The 25,343-nt window shown below is 32.5% G+C and overlaps 2 protein-coding genes and 1 long non-coding RNA gene across 3 annotated transcripts; 2 read left to right on the forward strand and 1 right to left on the reverse strand.

The window, feature by feature from the left end:
• Window positions 1-2,972: 2,972 nt before the first annotated feature.
• On the forward strand, window positions 2,973-4,034 carry LOC148768004 (uncharacterized). Its single transcript, XM_088822732.1, has one exon. It carries the CDS (start codon window positions 2,973-2,975, stop codon window positions 4,032-4,034), a length of 1,062 nt encoding a protein of 353 aa, XP_088678858.1.
• An 8,340-nt stretch (window positions 4,035-12,374) lies between these two features.
• On the reverse strand, window positions 12,375-13,528 carry LOC148768005 (uncharacterized). Its single transcript, XM_088823484.1, has 5 exons — window positions 13,383-13,528; window positions 13,211-13,303; window positions 13,057-13,140; window positions 12,602-12,939; window positions 12,375-12,512 (listed from the first exon to the last, which is right to left on the reverse strand). Coding segments are annotated over exons 1-5 (630 nt in total). The 5' UTR covers window positions 13,497-13,528; the 3' UTR covers window positions 12,375-12,511.
• An 8,675-nt stretch (window positions 13,529-22,203) lies between these two features.
• Window positions 22,204-24,068, forward strand: LOC148768006 (uncharacterized). The gene is made up of 3 exons (XR_016033619.1): window positions 22,204-22,636; window positions 23,065-23,141; window positions 23,226-24,068. It is a non-coding gene; the product is annotated as an uncharacterized LOC148768006 (long non-coding RNA).
• The last annotated feature ends 1,275 nt before the right edge of the window (window positions 24,069-25,343 follow it).

Below are 25,343 nucleotides of genomic sequence, written 5' to 3' on the forward strand. Positions count from 1 at the left end.
TCCCCACTGTACGTATGAACATAAAAAAGAAAAGGGGGCTTTTTAATATAACCCCCCTCTATACTTTTTTTAATAGGAAGCGACCCAAATTATTTTGCACCATTTGACAAAAGCCTGTTCCTAATCCCAGCTACCCATTTATCCAATTATGCCCATGCCACCTTACCAACACTATCACCAATTATGTCCCCCACCACGCCGCTGCTACACCACACCATCACCATCACACTTCCGTATTCTGACAATTATTAATGACAAATAAAGTAAATTAGAATTGGCCCCACCAACTCAAACAAAACCACCACCATCAAAACCACCAAAACAAAGCCACTCAGACCCAATTTTCTTCATGGCCACCGCCATATCCAAAAAGAGGCAGCAAAATCAAAATAAAAATTCATAACCTCCGGCGACGAAGAAGAAATCTTGGCAAAATCGAGAAACAGTGGATAAGGGAATGCTACTAATTGGGGTATTCGCGAGCGCAAGATCTCCCGCTGCATCTTCGCCATAGTCTTCGCCGTGGATTTCCAAAAGTTGTTTGTAATTTAGGTCATGGTGGTGGCAGAGGGGGAGAAATATATCTAAGATTTGAATATTGAGAAGAGAAATGCTAGAAATGGCAGAGGAAAAAAACGGGTTTGGAAAAGATGATATATAATTAAGCTTAAAATAGTTATAATCAAATAAGGGTAGTTTTGGAATTATAAAAGTATTAGTTGAGTGGAATATTAGCTAAGGAGGTTTTCTCTAATTATTTTTGGGAGGGGTTGTTTCCTTAACTACATTTCTTAGATGAGAGGGTTCTTTCTAATTTTTCCAAAAAAAAAAATCACGGCTGGTTATTAACTACAAAAAAAATAAAAAAAAATTGCAATAAGTACAATATCTCATCTTCAAATCTTGTTCAACAGATCTCTTACACATGGTATTCGGGCAGTTATAATGCCACCACTTTAATTTTTTCACCAAACTTGTAATCATTACCAATACAATGCATGTGTCGACCTACATCATATATAGTTTTTTTATAATATAATGAAATCAATGGATCTATATGGTATAGATCGATATGGTCATCATATTAACGGTATATTACTAAGAAGGATTAATTATCATTGCACAACATATATCATTTACTAAATATGTAGATGTCTACTCAAGTCGATCTCATCAAAAACATATCGGTTAAAAGGAAAACGACCATTCCGTTTTGAAGCTATGTGGGCCCGAAGGGCTGATTGCGAAGAGATTATTAGTCAGCAGTGGCTCGCCGCCAGTGGCATTAATTCGAACCCCATTGAGGCAGTTATGAGGAATCATGAGGGCTGTCGGATTGCCCTCATAAATTGGAACAAAAACGTGGTTAAACAACCTCAACGCAGGATCGAAGAAATTCAAAAGGAACTTCATCATCTCCAATCTGGAATTCAGTCGGAGACAAGTAGGGCAGCCTGTGTCTTACTCCAAGCCGAGTTGGAACAATTTTTCGAAGATAGGGACACTTACTGGAGACAACGGAGCAGAGTTCAATGGATGAGGGAGGGGGACCGAAATACTAGATTTTTTCACGCCAAAGCTACTTCCAGGAAACGAACTAACACAGTGAATAAGATTAGGGACTCTTCGGGGGTCTGGAAGGAGAATACCCAAGATATTGAGCAAGTGGTCTCTCATTATTTCGAGCATATATTCAAGTCTAACGACTCCGATGGAAGAGAGATAGACGAGGTGATGAGTTATTTCTCGCTTCGGCTTCCCCACTTCTTTTATTAACTTCATGATGCTCTGTATTTCTTCTGTTTCTTATGCATTCCTTTTCAATGGAAAACAGTTTGGATCGATCAAACCATCTAGAGTTCTGCGTCAAGGAGACCCACTATCGCCCTATCTTTTTATTTGTTGTGCAGAGGCGCTCATTGCTATGGTTCAAAAGGCTGTGTATGAAGGGCATCTACAAGGAATCCGAGTATCTCCTTCTGCACCGGCTATCGCTAATCTTTGTTTTGCCGACGACACTCTCTTTTTCTGTGAAGCTACGGACTCGGATGCTACGACCCTTCGTTCTATCTTGGAACTATATGCGAGAACATCTGGACAAGTCGTAAATCTTGAGAAATCGACGATGAAATTCAGCCCCTCCACCCCTACTTCTACACGAGATTCAATCCACTCCATCCTTGGCTTGGATTTAAGATCGTGGACCAGCATGACAGATACTTGGGGATGCCAGCTACAATGGGACGCACTAAAAAAGAGGTCTTCGGGTTCATCCGTGATCGAATTTGGATGAAGATAAAAGGTTGGGGAGAGAAGTTGTTATCTCGTGCTGGGAAAGAGGTGCTTATCAAGTCAGTGCTCCAATCAATACCCACGTATATCATGAGTTGTTTCATGCTCCCAAACGGCTTGCTAAAGGAGATCGAATCAGTTTTTCAACGATATTGGTGGGGCAACCGGACTTCTAGAGGGATGACATGGACAGCATGGAAGTACGTGAGTCGTCCTAAAGAATTTGGTGGCATTGGGTTTAGAGAAATGAAAAGCTTCAATTTAGCCTTACTTGCGAAATAGGCTTGGAGAATAGCAACCTGTCCGGATCTTCTCTTGACAAAAATTCTTAAGGCTAAATACTTTCCGAATGAGGATTTCCTTTCAGCGGATTTGGGCTCCCGTCCATCGGCCACTTGGAGGAGCATCCTTCTAGCTCGACAACACTTGAAAGCGGGAATGAGACAACGTATAGGAGACGGCAAGAGCACTTCCATTTGGGGAGATAGCTGGCTGGTTGACGAGGGCAGCCGACGGATTATCACAAAAGACCATTTCACGACCCATTCCCGGATAGCGTAGAAGACCTAATTGACCCTATCTCTCGCACGTGGAATCCTGGAATCATCAATGAGGTATTTTGGCAGGTGGACATACAGAGAATATTGGCCGTCCCGATTGGAGGAAGTTATGCATCGGACATGCCCATTTGGCACTTCACACCGCACGGCAAGTTTACGGTTAATTCTTGCTACCGGAAAATTTTGGAGAACACTACTCATGGGTGGGGGAGTAAAGACGCTGATGTGGCCTCGGGCAGCGGATCATCCAACCTTAATTGGAAGCGAATATGGGGATTGAATGTCCCACCAAAGATCCGAATTTTTCTTTGGAGAGCATGCTGGAATATTCTTGCTACGAAAGCCGAGTTATTTCGAAGGAAAATTGCAGACTCTCCGTTCTGCCCCCGATGTAATGTGTACGAGAACACATTACATATCATTCAAGAGTGTCGTGGCATGGACAAAGTCTGGTCAAATAGCCCTTTTTCGGAATTTCACCTGGACCAGGTAGCCAATTTCGGTGGTTGGTTGGAGTTCATTATGCATACACTCCCACCGAACACTCTACAGTTGGCCATTGTCGTAGCTTGGCAGGCTTGGAACCATAGAAACAACGAGATGCATGGGGAAAAGCTGCTCGAACCGGAGGATATTATTGTTCGGAGTATGTCGCTACTCTCTCTCTACCGAGAAGCAAATGTGCCGACCACTATTCTCAAGACTGAAGAATACCCGACGGAGTGGAAACCCCCGCCCCCAGGCAAGGTGAAAATCAACTTTGACGCAGCCTTTCCGGTGGGTGTGGATTTTTTCACCATTGCTGTTGTCGTTCGGGACTGGCGCGGTAGTTGCATATGGTGGCATTTGGCACGTCTACCGGGACAACCCAAACCAGTGGAGGGTGAAGCAAGGGCGGCATTGGAGGCGCTTAGAAAGGCCAAGGAAGCTGGATGGAGATCAATCATTCTTGAAGGAGACTGCATTCAAATTATCGAGGCCCTCCAAAACGGTATCACCACCACAGCCTCATTTGGAGCTCTCATCGAAGATTGTCTTTTTCTCTCTTCTTTGTTTAGTTTTGTTTCATTTGATTTTGTTAAACGCTCTGGCAATAAACTAGCCAATGCTATTGCTAAGATGAACAATTCGTCTTGTACTAAAGGGGCTACCCTTCCTTCTCATTTGGCACATTATGCCTAATTATATTACTCTTTTCCCTTCAAAAAAAAAACATATCGGTTAAGGAAAATAAATTTTGAGACTCTAAATATCTGTATTATGCATATGTCAAAATACCAAGTTTTTACATACGAGCAAATCAAAGCCTAGAAATGATATTAATGGACGTGCAGGTTTGTGAATCTTTTGTATTTTTTTTCTTCTGTTACACATTACACGTTGGTATGATAAAGCGTTTTATTTGTTTTGTAGGGTGATGAGGTGCAAGTCGCAGGTCATCATAAGCAGGTGTTCAAATATGAGAATAAGATCCATGCCAACAATTGTTATTTGTTATATCATTCATGTTGGTTATGAATTTTAATTACTGCATCAATTTTGATTCAATGATTACTTTTAAACTAATCGATCTGCCATATATTCCGTCAACCGCCTTCCGTTTCGTGCATTTCCCGAGAATAATCGAGCTGTCGAAGAACAACAATTTTCTAATTGTTAAAAATAAATAAAATATATCATTTTGTGTTCACATAAAATGTTTTTAATATATATTAATAAAATTGTTTACGTTGTATGCAGATGTCATGGATTATGGTCAACTCGATATTGTACTTATAAATGGTGTTACCAAAAAGAAATTTTTTACTTGAACTCCAAGATCTCAAATATTTACATATTCAACGAAATATGTCATTTTTTTAATATATGAGTATTTATCAATAGTGATCAATCATTTTTTTTTTATTTCTTAATAGTGGTACAAAAAGATTAGATGTGTTACGTGGGAAAAATATGTTGATCGTGTGATTCAAAATATTCAAGATATTACCTAAGGACCATATATTCCCGTACTACAATACGCAACCGCGCACAATGCATTTTGGTATTTATTTATATATGTACTTACTCTAATCATTGCATTAACCATAATATAATATATACATTACCGTACTAATTTAATCATTTTTAGGTGACATTGAGGTTTCCAATACATTTCATTCATCGCGACTTCCAATAAATGCGAACATTGTTGAAATCAATTACTACAAATCGAGGTTGGATTATGCCTAAATCTCATCATATATTTATAGTCACTGATTTCAGCAATGTTCATGTTTATTAGAAGACACGATGAATGAAATGTATTGGAAACCTCAATGTCACATAAAAATGATTAAATTAGTACGGTAATGTATATATTATATTATGGTTCATGCAATGATTAGAGTAAGTACATATATGATAAATACCATAACCCATTTGCGCAGTTGCGTATTGTAGTAGGGGAATATATATATATATATATATATATATATATATATATATATATATATATATATATATATATATATATATATATATATATATATATATATATATATATATATATATCTTGAACATTTTGAATCACATGATCAACATATTTTTCCCACACAACACATCTCATCTATGTACCACTATTAAGAAATAAAACAAATGATTGATCACAATTGATAAATACTAACATATTAGTTAGATATTCCAAAAAATTGACATATTCCGTTTAATATGTAAATTCTGGAGATCTTGGAGTTCAAGCATAATTTTCTTTTGGGTAACGCCGTTTGTTCGCGATTTATTTACATACTCAAACCAATAAAATAAAGAGATCGCTACAAATTTAGCAATTCTGGTGTCTATTGGATTCTTATAATTTGGATATGCTATTTTGGAGTCAATTATAAGTATAGTATCGAGTTCGCCAAGTCAGACAATAGAACCAACCAATTATATCTACATACAACGTATACAGTTTTATTAATATATATTAAAAAAATTATCTAAACACAAAATGATGTATTTTATTTATTATTAGCTAGCAATCAGAAACTCGTTGTTCTTTGACACCTCAATTATTTTCGGGAAATGCACGAAACGAAATGCAGGTAAGGGAATAGATCATATTGATTAGTTTGGAAGTAGTCTTTGAATCAAAACTGATGTTGAGTGCATGATTGTAGCTTTTAAACCCAGAACCAACAGTAAGATTAGTTAACAAATAATATTTTTTGCATTATTATACCAACATGTGGTGTGTGTAATGTGTAATAGAAGGGGAAAAAAAATATTCACAAACGTGCTCGTGCATTAATATTATTTCTAAGCTTCGATTTGTTGTATGTAAAAAACCTGGATGTTTCCGCATATGCATGACACGAACTTATAGATTCCAACATTTCTTTTCCTTAGCCAATATGTTTTTATTGAGATCGACTTGAGCAGGCATCTACATTTACAATAAATGGGATACGCTATGAAATGCTAATTAATTCATCTTAGTAATATACAAATATGATCACCATATGGATCTACGCCATATACATCCATTGATTTCCTTATATTATAAAAAACTATATAACTATTTGAATTAAAAAATAATTTAGATATGCTCTGTACGGATAAAACAAAGCAAAAGTGTAACACAAGAACAAAAAAATAAATAAAGAATGATAAATTCATACTTTGCACTGTTAAGAATTGGAATTAGAGTTATGCAATAGTGTGAAAGTTGAATGTTTTATTATAAAATGGAATTGAGAAAATTTGTATATATTTAATAAACAAACGGTACATATATCTTATCGCGGCCGATATATTGCAAGCCCATATTTTTATTAGTTCAAACACACATAAAGGGGTTTATTAGTTCAAGCCTGTAAATTTGTCTAATTTTATTACATCAAGATCAAAGAGGACAAATATACCCTTATCCACAAATAATACTCAAATACAAATAAATTCTATTTTTAATTTGTTCAAGACCAAAAAATCAAAAAAAAACAAAAATCAAAAAGAAAATATCACGACTGCCGCCGCCAGACCACCGCGACGCCGACCAGCGAGACTTCCACCGCACCGACGATGACCAGCGACCCACCCACCGCCACCATTACCACCACCGCACCACCACAAACAAGTAAGTCATTTTCACTAAAATTTTGTTTGTAAATTCGAAAACATTAATCGAGCCTCGATGTCCTTTACTAAACTTTTATTTGTAAATTCGAAAACATTAATCGAGCACCGATTCTTGATAAATATGTATGAATGAACATTAATTTATGCTTCTTTTTTGTTGGGTTGCAATGCTTTGGGCGATTTTGGAAAACAAATTGAGATTGAAATTGATTTTTTTTTTTCGTTGGTTTCCCAACTCGGTTTACCCACACCGATTTTGTACACGAAAATCGGCGTCATAATGACGATTTTTGTTAACCAAATCGGCGACACAATGTCGACTTTACAAGTCAAAATCGGCGTTCTAATGTCGATTATTGAGTACAAAATCGGTTTTCGGATACCGATATTTTTTGGATTTCTTTTTAAATAATACATTATATATTTGGTTAGTTGATATTTTTTAAATATTTGAAACGAAAATGTTAATCACCATTAGGTGGCGTCTACCAACTCCTTTAACTCAATCAAGTAGAGCTTTCTGTGTCTCAAATATTTATTCGTTAGATAATTCATTTGAATAATCCTCCATCAATCCCGTAGGTTGCTGCACGAAAGTATGGGAAAACGGTCTTAAAAAAACACAGATAATAAAAATCGGTACTTAAAAACCGAATTTTGTAGTACAAGTCGGCATGACCATACAGATAATACAAAAACAAATCGGTGTTGTCATGCCGATTTGTACTACAACAATCGGTTTTTAAGTACCGATTGTTACTAAAATAATTAGAATGTGGTTACCGACTTTAGTAACAAACTGTATTTGCAGACCGGTTTTTGGTATCGTCGAATTTTTTTCCCAACAAAAACAAACGACCCAAAAACAAAAAAAAAATGGTGAAAACATACTTTATTGTGTTCTCCACCCTCGTAAACCACCATATCATTGTTTTCTGGTACCATAGTGAAAGTTTGGTATGTATTTGATAATTTTGGTGTGTAGGATTTTTTGGTGGGTTTGTGAAGAAGAAGGAGAAGAATGAGGAGATTTTTAAGTCGTGAAATAAGAAAGAGGGGTTTCTGAATTTACGTATTTTATTTGATCTTGCACAAAGGAAATGATTTTTTTTTAATGTTTTGTGTTTTTTATTTGATTTTAAATTCAATTAAGGGTAAATAAGTATTTTTATATTGGAGGTCTTGAACTAATAAAAAAAATGGGTTTGCATATAACCGCCGCCATATCTTATATATAAAAAGAAGATATTTTGAACTAAAACCTAGACTAAAACCTAGACCTAAACCTAGGGACAATCTTATCAATTAATAAATCTTTAATTTCAAATTTGAAATTCTTCTAATGCTCTATTACCCTTTTATATGTTCTAATACTTTAATTGTTCGGTTCATAGGTTTAAAAATACAAGCAATTAATATTTTCCTATTTTTTGAGGATTGGTATAACTCCATCTCCAACTAATTCATATATTCATGCAATTCTTATTACATCTACTAATTTTTTCGATTTATTTTTCTTGCACTTATGTATTTTTTTTTCATTCATTTTCCTTCTTAACTATAACTCCCCACTAACTAGAAGTTATAACCCCATGATCTCAACCCATCACAAATTGTACTCTATTTAAACTGATGGAGAACTCTAGCGAAAAACACAATTTTTTTTTATTCGTTTTTTTCTTGCTATTTTTCTTTTGTTCGTTGTCTTCTTCCTCACCAAGATTTTTCAACCTAAGCAAAGCCTAACGTATTTCTTTCAATATGTGAACAATATAATTATTTATTTAGATTTATTTTACATTACATTTAAATTTCACAGCTCATAATAGTTGCTAGCGGTGTTGGTTTTTTTGAATACAGGCATAATTTTCGTTCACAATGACTCCCCACATGTGAACCATATGCCTTCATTTCCTGTCATTATCAGAAGATGATTTAAATTACGATGATGGTTGCTCTTCTGGATGAACCCCTAGAGATCGCCGCCGAATTCTTAATTTGATTAGGCGGAATTCTAAGAGTGATTTGGTTTTCAAAGACAATTTCGAAGTTATGCAGTTTATGATCACACTGTTTTCTTCCCACCAACCAAAGAAAGATCATTTTTTTGTATTTTTCTCATGTTATTAGTTTGTTTTTTCAAATGGGTTGCGTCTAATATTTTAATTTCTGCATCTAATGGCTGTATTTTTTTGCAAATTTGATATGTTAGATTAATGAATATGTTCAGTATTTCTTTACAATTGAACTACAGTGTAATTATGGAAACCAGTTTTGCCGACGCTATAACATGATGGATGTTTCTTAGTTTGAAAAAAAATATCTTTCTTTTCCGAAAAATAGTTTTTTGCTACTATGTAATAATACAGACTTCTTTTCTTTTATGTGATGCTCAGGTTTCTGTTATTAAAAATGCAGCCTATTTTTCCAAAAAACTCCTTGGTGAATGTCATAGTACGAAAAAATAATCAGAGAAAATCTTGAAGCTCTGCGAATTTTTATTCGGTTATTTTGCATTAAACAAATTGCAGCTTTAGTTTTTTAAAAACGTGGGTGGTTCAGAGATGTTTGTTTTACAAGAAAATGATTTTTTTTCATGATTATACTTATATTGATTTTCGGTTAGTTAGCGTAAGCAATGTTTTTTTTGTGTTTTAACTGAGTGTTCAAAGTTCTGTCAAGTTCGTTGTTTTTTACTTCATTACCTAAGATAAAAATATAGAAGTTTTGGCGAATAGCTACTTTGCCTTCTTTGCTCTTTTTCGAACAAAATCTTTGGCATAGACATGATTTATTCGTATTCTTTTACAATAAAAATATCTCCGCTCCTCAAAATTTTGTTCAGTTGTTTGCGTTATTTCGCTCTTTTCCGAAAAAACATTAGGTAGTTTTTGGAATTATGCAAAAATTTCTCTGGGCTCTGCAAAATTTTATTCGTTGTTTGTGTTAACAAAATTGCAGCTTTAGTTCGTAAATCAGTCTCTTGCACTTCATCTTGCACTTCAGTCGAGACAATATTGTTAGCGAATATTAATTTTACATTTTCCTTCATGTGAGGTAAAACAAAAATGGGGAGAACTCTGTTTTTAATATTTTTAAGACAACCGTGACATGTAGTAGCATTACTTTCGGTGTTGCCTGTTTTTACGGAGTTTTTATTGAATTTTCAACTATCTTTGAAATTACCTCGCCTAAATTTTAATTTTTCTTTTTCATGCATGTTTTTTACTGGACGATCAATATAAAGAGTTTTTTCAAATTTTCCAAGACCTTAACCAATCACGAGACTGTTGTTAAGATTGAGTGTGCTCAGTTGCAAATATTGGATCAGTTACGAGAACTTTTTGGGGGCATTGACGAACATGGACATTTTATTGAGAGGTCAACATTGTTGGAATAAGAAATTAATTTTTTTAACATTGTTTTAATAAAAACAACCAATGGCAATAGCCACTACAATAAAATTTACCTTTAGCGACCAAATTCCTAGCGACAATAAGAGAATGGTCGCAAAATATATACTTTTAACAACCAATAATATTTTGGTTGCAAAATTTAAGTTATTACGACCAACCGATATTTGGCGGCTATAAATGGTCACTTTATCATAGCAAGCCCCGGGCAATAGTACAGAGACCAAAGTTAAAGTCTTTAACGATAATTTTATATGGTCAATATTGACAATTATTATCAGCGACCAATTTAATATTAAAATATTATAATTTTTTAAGATATCTTTAACCACAACTAATTTGGTTGTTGTCGTAAACTCATAGCAACCAGTTTTTACATGGTTGCTAAAAAAATACTTATAGAAACCAGTTTTTACATAGTCGCTAAAAATTTACTTATAGCAACCACTTTGTACATGGTTGCAAAAAAAAATATTTTTAGCAACCACATTTTATATGGTTTCTAAAAGAATTTTATTGCGACCATTTTTTTTATGGGTGCTAACAAATTATTTATATCAAAATAATATAATTAATATTAAAGGCAAAAAATAGCATACAAACGGCTTAACCATTTCAACACTGAAATGACCCAAAAATGGCCTATTTGTTTTAAGTATTAATTTTAAAGAGATCTAAGTTTTTCTTAATGAATTAAATTATAGTGGATTATTTTTTATGCATTAACTTTATTATACATGCAAAGTTTTATTTCTAATAATGCATGCAATTTAACGCCTCAACCACTGAGAATCTTATTCGCTCTGGGAAGGATAAATTCTAATGAAACCTTAGTTAGTGTGGTGACATTTGTTTCTTGCTTACAAGATCAGGTCAAATTCGTAGATCGGGAAGAAAAACTTTCGTCGAAACATAGTGGTTAACATATCTTGAATTTAAGTCAAATTCTCGTGCTGCTTCTTTTTCTTCTTTTTCCTGTTTTCAATTGCTGCAGTTTCAGGTTACGCACCATTAGTACCATTTGGAACAACATATTGTCGAGAACATTCCTTCTATTCCTTACTTTTTTGCTATTCATTAGCTACATCCTTATCATTAGTCAAAAATGATTTTGTTAGTCCCATAATTGAAACAAAGGGAAAATTATTACACATGGAAACAGGAGAACTTGTACAATTTGTTGTTGGAGTAATCAATCCACCTGATCCTTTCTTTCGGTCCTTGGCATAGAATTCAATCTTGATTTTGCCTTTTATAGCGCCCATAATAGCCTTCTAAGTTCCCCAAATGTGCTTCAAGTTCTACAAAGTAACAACGACATCATCATTAACAGAAAAAAGGTCAAAATAGGATACATGTAACCTTATACAACTCAATTACTAGCTGGAAGTAACTTAGCTCTGTTCTACAAACCCGTTCAATTGTCACCATCTCCAAGAGCATTACATGGAATTGCAAGAGCAACTTTTGGAGCGAGGGATTGTGAAATTTTACCCTTGTGCTTAGTTGTTGCTTGACCAATTAAAATCTGGGAGTTGCATTGTGTCTTCAGTTCACTGAACAGCCCTTCTCTGCACCAAGTTGCTTAGCCAGACTAATTAAGCTAATCAAACGGCCTTATATTCTAAAACATAAACAACTCATGGAACTCATGATCACATGCTTAACTATATGAAACTTTTCACAAGATTTTGACATCTCTCACATTTGCAACATAGCACAACTTTATTTATTTACGTATTCAAAACATTTGCCCTCAAACAACATGCTCCAAATATTGATATGTATTTAAAGTGATTGATAATTTATCATGTTTATAACAAATGCTTAAATTGAATAACTCCAAATTATATTATATATAATAATTAATCTATAATTATAATTCAATAAGAAATCAAACTACACATTAAGTGTTCCTGACAAGTAAATCATTGAAAAGGAAAATTAAAGAAAAAACATAATTAATATCCAAAGCAAAATAACCCTATAAACAATAAAAGAAAATGAAAACTAGAAGAAATCAAGGAATAAATGTCGCCCATAATCAAATGCTCGCATCATTTCTTTCTTTTAACAATGCCTCTGATCATCAAATGATATCCATCTCAATACACCTACTAGTTACGATCTACATAAGAAATAAGAGTTAAAATAAGTGTGGCTGTTAAAATTTAAAATAATAATTTTATAATAAATTACAGCTAAGTACTATCTTACCATTTAGGAAGATTGATAATCTGAGATAAGCTTTTTCCAGTCAAATTCTCAACACATTTCACAAGTGCTTCTACTGTAGTCTTTTGAGTAGATAGTTCAACTTTAGTATTTGACAACTCAGCTTGTGTGCTCACTAACTCTTCTTCTAATCGTGCTCGACTACTAGATGATTCACAACTTGAAATAACATCACTACGTGATAATTTTCTATTAAGGCCTTTCCATTTGGCATAAGATGAATTTTCTCCCAGAACGGCGACACAAATTTGTTTTGTGCTCATGCGATCAATACCATCTGGCAAAGCTCTTTGTTCTTCTCTTAACGCTTTCATTTTAGCCTTATCAAAATATGGGACATTATCATTATTGCATTTACAAAATTTACCAATTTGTGAAGTTTAGATAAAATAAACAGCACAAATTAAGATATAAAGTAATAAATAAACTAAACTTACACTATTAGCCTCAACAGCTTCGTTGGCCCATCTATTTTTTCCATTGCGATATTCAACTTCATACATATCGATATCGTCCAAACTCTATTATGAAGAAAATTGTCAATTTATAAGTATGATACTTATTTTCGGCTTAAAATGTAACATGACTAACATTTTCAAATTGATGTGCCGCACGAGATTTGGTTCCCAATTTATGATGATTGTTTAGTTTATCTCTGTTGTTGGATTGAGTCTCTGAAATTTTCTGCAAATGTTTAGAAAAAAAAATAATGAGATAATATTTTATTATATGCACTAAAATGACATAAATTAATAACGTATACCTTAAACTTTGCAGTCTCCCAAAAGTCACACAACCAAAGCCAATCATCAGGACGAGTGATGAGTTTGTCATAAACACGTTGTCTAGCTAGCGACACACCACCTTCTTTTTTCATTTTTGAGTAGTAGTTATGAGCATTTGAACGGAAACAAGAGTATTGTTTAGCAAAAGATTTCCAAATACAGTGGACGACATGAGGCTCCTCCAATTCGTAAGTAAGCTTTTCTTTCGATATTTAGAAATAAAAAATAAAAAAGAAAGAAATTTTATGAGATATTCTTGTAATATAAAATTTGTATTACGCAGAAAATATAATAAAAAATCTATGAACATCACTTACAACCAACTTTCTAAAAATGTCTTCTTTTTTCTCATTTGGAATCTTTTTCCAACCCTCAACTTGCATTGGAGTTTCAAGCCTAATCAAGACCCCAATCTCAGTTGCATGTTTTGAACTGTGCTCCCCAACAGGTCTATTGACTCCTTTTGGAATAACTATTTTAGGCTTTTGCCAGCATTTGCGTGTATACTTTCGTGTATTTAATCCTCTCGTAAGTCCGCGACCTTTTTTTTTTCATTCGCTAATCCTTAATGAACAAAAATAAACAGAATATCATTACTTTTTAAGACACCTATTTATTAACAATGTATGCCATTGGTCCTAAATTAATAAAATAATATAATAAGAATATAATAAAAGTAAAAAAAGAAAATCAAAAATATATTTAATCAACAGCACCTCCAATATCATCTCTAGTCTCCTCATTTGAGGAATCGCTTGTATGCTGCACTTGAGGCTCTTCGTGAAGCCTTACTATAATAAATAATTAGTTTTTACTAAGATATAAGATGGTATATAAATTTAATTAAAAAGTTGGAATAATTTTTTGAGTTCAAACATTATTGGAAAAGAAAAAGATACACCTTGATCTCTAGCATTATCATTTATTGTTGCTCCTCTAATTGAAGAAGTTGAAATGTTTGAGTTGGCTGAGGACGAAGACACTCTCTTCTTTCTATTTGGAACTACAATATTCAAACAATAAGATGTTAACTTACATTAGTTATCTATATATATATATATATATAACTAAAAGAAAATACTACTAGTATTACTATTTAAAACTTGAGGCAAAGAACGTTCCACCGCCATGTCACTAGTTTCAGCCAATGCTTTGGATAACTCCATGTTACGCTTCACGTTCTTGATGTTCTTAGTTGTCGCCATTGCTCTTTCAAACTCCATTTTACGTTTTAGATTGATACTCATGATGTAACTTGATATCTAGCAAAATAAAGAAAAATAAAATGTTCAAAATCAATTACATGTATTATAACAAAACTAGAGTTGAAAAACAACTAGAGTTTCTGTAGGAGCATTGTTATAGCAATAACCATCAGTAAACTCGAAATGCATAATTTATAGATCATATAAAAGACTTACAACTATTCAACCTATAAATAAATGAAGGCAGTGGACTGGTATATATGCATAAAAGATACATTCTACCATGTCTAAACAAAATCAGGGGCATATACTAGACCAATAACTGTACAAAATCCAAGGCACATAAAGCGCATGAGCATAGACGCAAGGTACAAAGAGGAACAGATGGTAGTAATTGAATTCAATATCACCAACATAAAATAAGCACATGAATAACAACCTCAAAAACCAATGAAGAATCATCACATGGGGCAAATGAATACCATGAAATTCACCATCAAAAATCTATTATAAAATCCCATAAAAATCAAAAGCAATTATTACAACAAAAGGCATAACCAACCCAACTTTAACACATAAAGATCTTTGAATGTACAATTGGATTGTTCTAAGAAACAACAAATCAAAAAAAACCTACTGACATATTCAAACCAAATACCAAATATTCGTTATATTACACCAGCAGAGGCATCACTGTTTTACTATCAACCTACCTCGCTGCCTTGAAATTCCACGGTAATAATGCTTCAATCCTTAGCCAAAAGTTACCCACCAACTGCTGACAAATCACATAAATATTAGCACATTAGCCTTATCAAAATACATGACATGCATAATTAGTTATCCTAGTATATAGAACCAAACAGATTAGTAGAGTGTTTTCTCACCCTCCTTACCCTCCTAGGACAAGTAAAATTGGCCCTCCCAAAAACCACCCGTTTTAAAATATATATGTGGGTCTTTAAGTATAGATTAAGTATGTAGACACGATTTGATGGTGGATGAAGAGGGAATGTGGGTGTGACCCCGTGGAGAGATAACCAATTTTTGGCGCTAAACAATATAGTTATTTTTTTGGCGGTAAAAAAATAGAGCTAATTTTTGGAGGTAAAATAGGTCGAGCAAATTGATGGGTTTTTTAATTTCGACAAACTCCATTTTTGTTGATTCGACGCTGCTGCGTGTATGTGCGAAGAAAGAGTGCTCTGTTTTTCAGAAATGTAAATAACAGAGAATGACAAAAGATGATTGAAACGACGATTCAATTAATTTGGTTAAAATATTGGGGCTCACGAAAGCCACGTATGTGAAGATTATCAACTCTGAATGTTGTTTTTTTTCCTTTTTTTTTTAATGTCCTTCCTTTCCTTTTTATGTTTAAATTGTTATGAATTATGATTATGATGAATGTATTTAATTGTTTCTTTTAAAATTGTGCCCACCGTAGATTATGTTTATTTGTTTCTAATGCTTTTCTTAATGTTGACTTATCATTTAATTTATAAATTGATTATATTAATAAATATATAACTATTTATTTGAAATATGTACATTTGTTTTCTATTAACATTAATTACACATATTATTACAATAGAATAGTTGAAAAATAATTAAATATAATAATATGTTAAAAAAAATATAAATGGTACTAGATGTTAAAGTTGGAACGTAATCTCTTATTTCCGCCGATTCTTGGTCCAAAAAGTTCCGATTTTGGAATAATGGTTTTCATTTCGATTTTGAAAATCCTATTCTGAAATGTTTGGATTGTAATTGGAATAAAATATAAAAAATATTTGGAACCTCCAATTTCCGTTCCGATTTAATTTCCAATTTTTATTCCCGAAAAAATACACCAATAATATAAATTTATTTACTTTACATAGTGTAAATTAAGTTAAATATCTACGTATTTTTATTTTTTACCTTGTGGGCGGAAGAGTCAAGATAACATTTCCATGGTTTAGAATTTGTAGTATTTAAACATAGGTGCTTATAAACAAAATTAAGATGATATGTAGTGTAGGTTGAATCGTTATAGACTTATAGTTATCTTTATAATATTAGAACTTATGGCAAATTACAAAATCCCTCCTGACATAAAGTTTAATTACGAAAATCCCCTCCGTATTTGCATGATTACGAAAATCCCCTTATGGGTCACAACATATTTAGCCCGTTTTGGGATTTTTTTGTAATAACCTAGATAGGTTATCTCCGGCTTTTTATTACCATTGTAGGGGTACTCTTTTTTTCTTGTGTACGCCCACAAGGTTTTAATGAAGACCAATTTTCGGTTTTAATGGAATAATAAAGTCTTTTGGCCAAAAAAAAAAAAAAATAATTATAAAATGGAGAAATACATTATTGTTTTAAAATTAAAATAACTACATTTTTGTTTTTTAATATTAAAATTTACCCCCCTAAGTAATTAATATGCTTACAATTACCTCCAAGGGAAAAAAATGGTATTTTCAGAGGAATATTTCATGGAATCAAAAAGATTCCATCAAAAGTAATACCGTAGGAGGATTTTCGTAACCACGCAAACACGAGGGAGATTTTTTGTAATTAGAACTTACTTTAGGGGGTTTCTCGTAATTTACCCCACAATAAATTTCAATTAAAACCGAAACCTGGAAACGAAAAAGGACAAAAAAATTAAATGAGAAGTTTGTTGAACTCGTATATGTAATCGGTCCTTCCTATCTGTAATCTGTAACTATGAAAATCGACTGTAGTTTTTGCCTAAGAGCATCTCCAGAGTTGTAAGCTAAAAATCGGAATATTATCAGCTCAATTTTGGTCGTCTATTCCAACCACACCCTCTAGGGTGAAAGTCGGATAAAACGGATCGAAAGTAACCTTTTCATACTTTATTTTTCTTCGAAAGTACAAAATTAATTCCTATTCCAATTTCAAAATTTTCCAAATCTATAAATTATTTTCAACTACAAAAGTTATGGAAATTTCGGAAATCACATGAGTTTTAACATTTATAAAAAGATTCGGAAACTTTCATAAATTTTAAAAAATAAAAACCACCCTGTTTTATAAAATCATAAAACTAAAACTACTAATATGATATATTCAAGGGCAAATGATGAAAAACCCCAGTGGTAAGGCTTAATTACAAAAATTCCCCACATGTTTGCGTGATTATGAAAATCCCCTTCCGACGAGTGTTTGACGGTTAAATTCATAGAAATGTATTTTGCCCATTTTTCTCTTATGATATTTGAAAAACAATAAAGGAACAATTATATATGAGAACCCCCCGAGGTAATGTGTAACTACAAAATATCTCCCATATTTGCGTAACTACGAAAAACACCATGAGGTATGTTGTCATCTCACACACACACCTTATAGTTCTACTTTTTCACGAAAAAAATAATATATTGATAATTACCCTAATATCTCTCAGAAGAAAGAAGTAAAAGCGATGATTTCTTTGTTTGGATTGAGTTAAAAAAATTATGATTTATTTATATTTAATATATACTTTATGCACTTCGTGTGTTCAAAATTTATTAAAAAATAATGGAAATATTTGTAGCGCAAAATAAGAAATACGAGAATATTTAAAAAATATGTAAACGCGATTGTATTGAATAAAAAATTAAAAAAATATATAAAAATATGAAAATAAATAAATAAATAAATTTTATGTTACAAGATATGTTTAATTATTATTATTATCATTATTATTATTATTATTATTATTATTATTATTATTATTATTATTATTATTATTATTATTATGTATATATATATTTATATATATATATATATATATATATATATATATATATATATATATATATATATATATATATATATATATATATATATATATATATATATATATATATATATATACATTATAATTTTAAAATTAAAATAACTACGTTTTTTTAAAATATATTATAATTTTACCCCCTAAGTAATTAGTATGCTTACAATTACCACTCTAGCGCCAAAATGACATTTTCAGAGGAATATTTCATGTAATTAAGAAGATTCTGCTAAAAGTAACACCGTTGGGGAACTTTGTAGGACGGCAACATACGTTAGGGGAATTTTCGTAATCACGCAAACATGAGAAGGATTTTCATAATTAGACTTTACCTCAGGGGGATTTCACGTAATTTGCCTTAAATTTATTATTATATTTTTATGCAAAAAAAAAAAAAAAATGGTCGGACAGAACACCGATCAAAACCGATGGAGCTTTCTAATGCTGAAATTCTTATACAGCTAGAAAAAATAGAAAATGTTGTGCTTGGCAAGCAGTCCACGGATAAAAAACGAAAGCGTCCTTCGCATGACTTATGTTGGACAAAAAAAAGTATATTATTTGAGTTGCCATATTGGTCTAAACTAAAATTACGGCACAATCTTGATGTAATCCACATTGAAAAGAATATATGTGATAATGTGATGGGAACTATATTAGATATTGATGGTAAAACAAAGGATACTGAAAAGTCTCGTTTAGATTTAGAGGATATAGGTGTAAGAAGTGAGTTACACTTGAAGCCAATAGAAGGTGCCAAAGCAAATAAAGAAGGTAAGCTGAAGTGTTTAAAGCCGCGTGCACTTTATACCCTATCCCGAAAGGAGAAAAAAGATTTTTGTGAGTTCTTGAAAGGAGTAAAATTCCCGGATGGGTACGCCGCAAATATATCCAAATGTGTGAATATCAAAGATGGTAAGATAACAGGGCTGAAAAGTCATGATTGTCATGTTCTATTACAACGTTTGCTTCTTGTAGGGTTGCGTGGTTACTTACATAAAGATGTTCTTAATGCTATTACCGAGTTGGCAAGTTTTTTCAGACAGTTATGTTCTAGAAAATTGTGTTTGGATGTTCTTGAAAATTTTGAGAAAATGATTCCTGTGATATTAAGCAAGTTAGAAATGATATTTCCACCTGCTTTCTTTGATGTGATGGTCCATCTAGCAATTCATTTGGCACAAGAAGCAAAGATTGGTGGACCTGTTCACTATAGATGGATGTACCCTATCGAAAGGTAACGAATTTAGTTTTACTTTTTCTTTTCTTGATTTGTTTGCTTAGTTGCATAGCTTATATTTTTTTATCTATGTTATGTGTCAGATTTATAGTTATTTTCATATAATTATAGGTATCCTGGTAGTCTGAAAGGGATGGTTCGAAATAGAGCTCGTCCCGAAAGCTCAATCGCAGAGGCTTATATCGTGAAAGAGTGTTTGAGTTTTTGTTCATTGTATCTCCATGAAATTGAGAAGAAATACAATAGAGAGCAAAGAAATTATGATGGTGATGAACATCCAGATGCAACAATCTCTGTTTTTCGAAGTAAAATTCGAACTTTTGGAGAAACAGATTTTGTACAGTTGACTCCTCAACAATATAGTTCATTGCATTGGTTTGTCTTGAATAATTGTGTGGAGTTAGGTTCATATTTGAGGTAAGTAGAATTTTTAAATACCATAACAGCACTTTAATGTTATTTGATGGGTTAATTTTTCATTTTACAGGGAGCATGAATAAGAACTTAAACAAGAAAATCCTATTGGTTGGGAGACTAGACAAAAGAAAGAGTTTGCTTCATGGTTTGATAGTCGAGTAAGATCTCGAAATTATGTTTTCATTTTTTTCATATATTAATATTTTCCTTATTAAACACATGTTAACTCACATTATTTCATAAAATTAGATGAAAACGTTGAGCAGCATAAAATCCCCAGAAGCTACCAATGAACTTCTTGCACTTGCCTCTGGGCCTGATTATCGTATTAGTAAATGTAATGGGTGCATCGTAGAAGGTGTCAAGTATCTATCAATCAAAAGAGATTCTAGACGGGTGACACAAAATAGTGGAGTTTGTACACATTCTGTTCACAAAGGTCAAATGATCAAATTTTATGGTATCTTAGAAGATGTGATTGAGTTCAGCTATACCCACGGTTACCGATGCGTACTATTCAGTTGCAAATGGTTTAATTTGGATCGGAACAAATTAGTAAAGATAGATAGTGATCTTACAAAGCTTAAATGTGGGTGAGTTGTGGTATGAAAGTGAACCTTATAATTTAGCAAATCAAGTATCCCAAGTGTTCTATGTCAGTGATACAAAATTAGGTGGAAATTGGAAAGTAGTTCAACATGTACAACATCGACATCTTTTCGACCCATCATTCATTCGATTTATCGATGGAAATGAACCTGATACGAATGACGCGTTTCAACAAGAAAGTTGTGCTCATATTAACAATCAAGAGATTGGATTGATACACCGTAATAATGAAGCTCTTTTGGAGATCGAAATTCCAGAAAAGATAATTTATCCACGTGTTCACAATGATAAAGATGAAGGAGAAGATGATGATGGAGAAGATGACACTCTAGATGAGTATTGGAGCAGCGACGATGAAGTTGCATCTCATGCTGACATAGATAGCGACTTGGAATAGTAAAAAGATCCAGGTATAAAGAATTTAAAATAATTTCTGCTATTTTCAATGTTTATTATTTGATATTTATTTATTTTTATTGTTTAGATATTGATCGTATATGTAACATTGGTGCTCCCGTGGGTCAATTTACAATTTTCAAGAATTTCAACATGGGTTGAACAAGTTATTCAACATGAGGTAATTACTTTTGTTCATAGTGATATTTAAATCTTAAATGACATTTATCTATAGCAAGTGTCCACTCACATCCACAATATTCAGCAAGAAAGTTGAATGTGACTAAATTGGTATGGAGTTGAGGTTGTATGCTCAATTCATAACTTGCCCGTTTCTGGTTTAGTTGATCCTTAATTATTTTCTCGTAACTTTCTTTTTTCCTTTTTGCTTCTTTTTACGTCTTAATTTGTCCGAGAATAGTGTTTATGTATGTGATTGGGGTTTTACATTTTCAAGAAATTAATTAATGAATAACTTCAGTGTTTTTTTTTCCTTTGCAGGACAAAATCATAGTTGAATGTGGTACAAGTATAACTGACTTTCAAGAACTTGCAAGGCAAGCCCTTCAAAAAATGTATGTTCAGGTCAAGGGTTCAAATATTGAAGCTTTTGCTTCTGCGTCTTTTGATGATTCATTATGCTGGGAAGTATATATATATATATATATATATATATATAATCTTATCAAGTATTTGAGCTTTTCATTTTGTTTGATGTGTGATTTTTAAGATAATAACTCCGATTTGAAGGTGAAAAGAAATTCACTAGGGACATCAATAAATATTTTATTATCAAGTTCAACAAAGGCACGAAAATTAAATCATTAAGGTCTACAGGATTGTTGAGGATGTTCGCATATGATCGTACCCTTAGTTGGTATAATTTATCTTTTTTCTTTTGAAATATTGCCGAAGTCACTTGAAAATATTACCTGAAAATATTACCAGACTAAGGTATCTTTCTAGTTCATTGTCTGTATTATGTCCTAACATTATAGCTTCAGTATATTGAACTGGTATGTGTGTGTATATATCGTGGTGTCTGAATATGTGTAGTGCTTCTTCGTTGTTGATTGAAGTATTATATTTGGGGTCCATCATATTATTAGTATCTAGTAGCAGTTGGTATAGATATCTGAAAAAGTTCTTAAGTTGGATGTCATACTTGATACTGCTCAATTTTTTATATTATCAAAGTTTTCATTTTGTTCATGTTAAATATTTTTGCAGCAATTGTAGTTACAAATGACGAAACTGATTACGTCAGAGAATTAGATGTCACTCACCTGACAACAAAACTTAGTTTTTTCGCTTCTCTTTTTGGCATTATTTTTTTTGTCTCAAGTCATTTGACTATTTTATCGACCAAAAAAGTGCTAGTTTGGCTGTAATTTACATTTATATTACACTATGTTACACTTTGTGACCATAAATTTCATTGAACTCATATTACTTGATTGACTTTTGACATATTTGTTGTTTCTATATGATGGTAGTCAATGATTGAAATAACCCAAACTCAAGATGGGAAAGTAGGAGACGAGCCAACATCTGTCATTTTCCTTGGTATGTATTCAATATTTGATTTATTTTCTATGAAAAAAGATGGTACTTTTTCTACTGTCCACTTGTAAGCGCATGTCTAGTACATATGAATGCTATCGACGTTTATGTGGTGTATATATGTGAATTTTCTAATGATTAGACATTTTTTAGCATATACACACATGCTAGTGTATATTATAGTCAAAATTTAATATTATATATGCTTATAATGAGTTTATATATATATATATATATATATATATATATATATATATATATATATATATATATAATTAATTATACATTATTTTTTATTGGTGCAATGTGATAATATTAATTGGTTGTCTGTCCAAAATTTTGGGGTAGAATATTTTTAGTTTTTTGTTATGTTTCTTTAGATATGAAGTCTTGATTGATTTCTTTATATTTGACTGATCCATTTGATCAAGGTGGTAAAATCATTCATGTTGCGAAAAAAAGCCTTCATTGACGATAAATATCATCCCACAGTCACATGCATGTTGGGGTAATGATGATTACTATTTAATTTGTAGTTGCTTGGCTGAGTTATCTAGATTGTAGTAACACGTTTTTTTCGATGGATCGACAGATTACAGTCAAGCTCTGGAACAGGCTATTTTTGTATATGGCGAAATTGCAATGAATGCAGTATATGATCGTAAGTTTATTGCTCCTATTATTATTTACAATGTAAACATGGTTGAATTTTTTAACACATACACCTTATTCTAGTCCTACCAGATTTTTGTCAATACTTTGTAGGTGCTAGGTAATAGATCTATAAAGAGTATGATCTACGGGTGCAATTGTTTTATCTCTAAGTTGTTCACTAATAATTGTTGTTGAAGTTGTTATTTTATCTCGTCAATCAAATTAGTCGTGGTGTATCGAATTTTTTTTTTTAATCTGGTGATTGAGCTTTTACCTGCATAAAATTGGTGTATCTATTTCTTAGATATGTAAGAATGACGACTTATCAATTTTTTTTTTTCTGATTGTACTCATGTGGATTTAGAGCTGGACACTGTGTGTTGATGAGACAATCATATAGCAATTCAGCCTCTTGTGTCGCACGTTCGGAAAATATTGAATTCGACAATCGTAGTGAAGTGACTATTTGAGTGAGATAGTATATAGGGCAGATAGAGTTATTGGTGGGAGGAGACAATTTGATGAACCAAAAGAGTTATTCTGATCTAATCATTATGACACTCAAGAGTGCTCACATCACACAATTGTGGGAAAATGCGTAGTTCACACTTTCAAGAATTATATTAAGTTGGGCAGTGTTGGTGTAGACAAATATTATTGTCGCTTTGAGTACAAACCTGCCTCTGCAGCTTTTCGGCCTAATCGAGTGGCAAAATGTGTGTGTTGGATTACGGATATACAAATTGTTTTTTCTTGGGTTTGTTTTTCATTATATTGTGAATTGGTGTAGTCTGTTTGTTATAGTACATGTATAATGATTGGTGATATTGCATTATATGAGATGTCCGTGTAATTTTTGTAGGTATCATCAACTTGTGTATTTACATTTTGTAGTTTCTCTATTATTTTTCAGATAGACTAGATGATAACAAAGCTATTATTTTGTCACCGTTTCTTGGTCTTTAACATATATATGATTTAGCAACCAGTTATTATTTTACGGGGACTCGATGAGTATTATAATATGGTAGCAACAAACATTAATATTATTGCGACTAGTAATTTTATTGCTATATTGGTATCTTTGATCACTCAAAACGACATGGTCATTGTATATTTTTATGTGTCTCTATAGCGATTATTCTTTTAGCGACCAAAACGACATGGTCATTGTATGTTGTATCTCCTGCGACTATCATTTTTACCAACCAAAAAGAAATGGTTGTTGTATGTGTATTTATAGCGACCATTCATTTAACTACCAAACCGACATGGTCATTATATGTGGATTTATAGCGATTATTCTTTTAACAACCAAATCGATATGGTCATTGTATGTGTATCTATTGCGACTATCATTTACCAACCAACAAAAAATGGTCGTTGTATATGTATCAACAACGACTATTCTTTTAACAACCAAAATGATGTGGTCATTATATGTGTATCTATTGCGACTATCCTTTACCAACTAACAAAAAATGGTCGTTGTACGTGTATCAGTAGCGACTATTCTTTTAGCAACCAAAACGATATGGTCATTGTATGTGTATCTATAGAGACTATGCATTTACCAACCACATGATATGGTCATTGTATGTGTATCTATAGCGACGATGTTTATACAACAACGACCATAAATCTTAATTTTAGCGAGTAGAAATTCGTCACTGGTAATTACATCTTTAGTGAATACAAAGTATGTGGTCACTATATGTATATCTATAGTGACGATGTTAATACTACAACAACCATAAATCTTTGTATCAGCGAGTACAAATTTGACGCTGACGATTACATCTTTACTCACCATTATTAGATGGTCACAAAAGTATACACTTTTAATGACAAACTAAAAAACTCGTCACTGAGTACTTTTAGAGCAACTCCAATGGGAGTATCAAATGGATTATGAAATCCATAAACCACCTTTTTGATATTCCAAAATTAAAATTTTTCACTCCAATGGGAGTATCAAAATGGGTAAGTATTTTGATATTCTACCTCTTTGAATATAAAAATACATCCCGGAAATTGAGTTATCAAAAAAATAACT

The sequence above is a fragment of the Erythranthe guttata genome, chromosome 9 (assembly GCF_056151865.1).
Source record: "Erythranthe guttata isolate IM_541 chromosome 9, IM_541, whole genome shotgun sequence".
Lineage (NCBI taxonomy): Eukaryota > Viridiplantae > Streptophyta > Magnoliopsida > Lamiales > Phrymaceae > Erythranthe > Erythranthe guttata.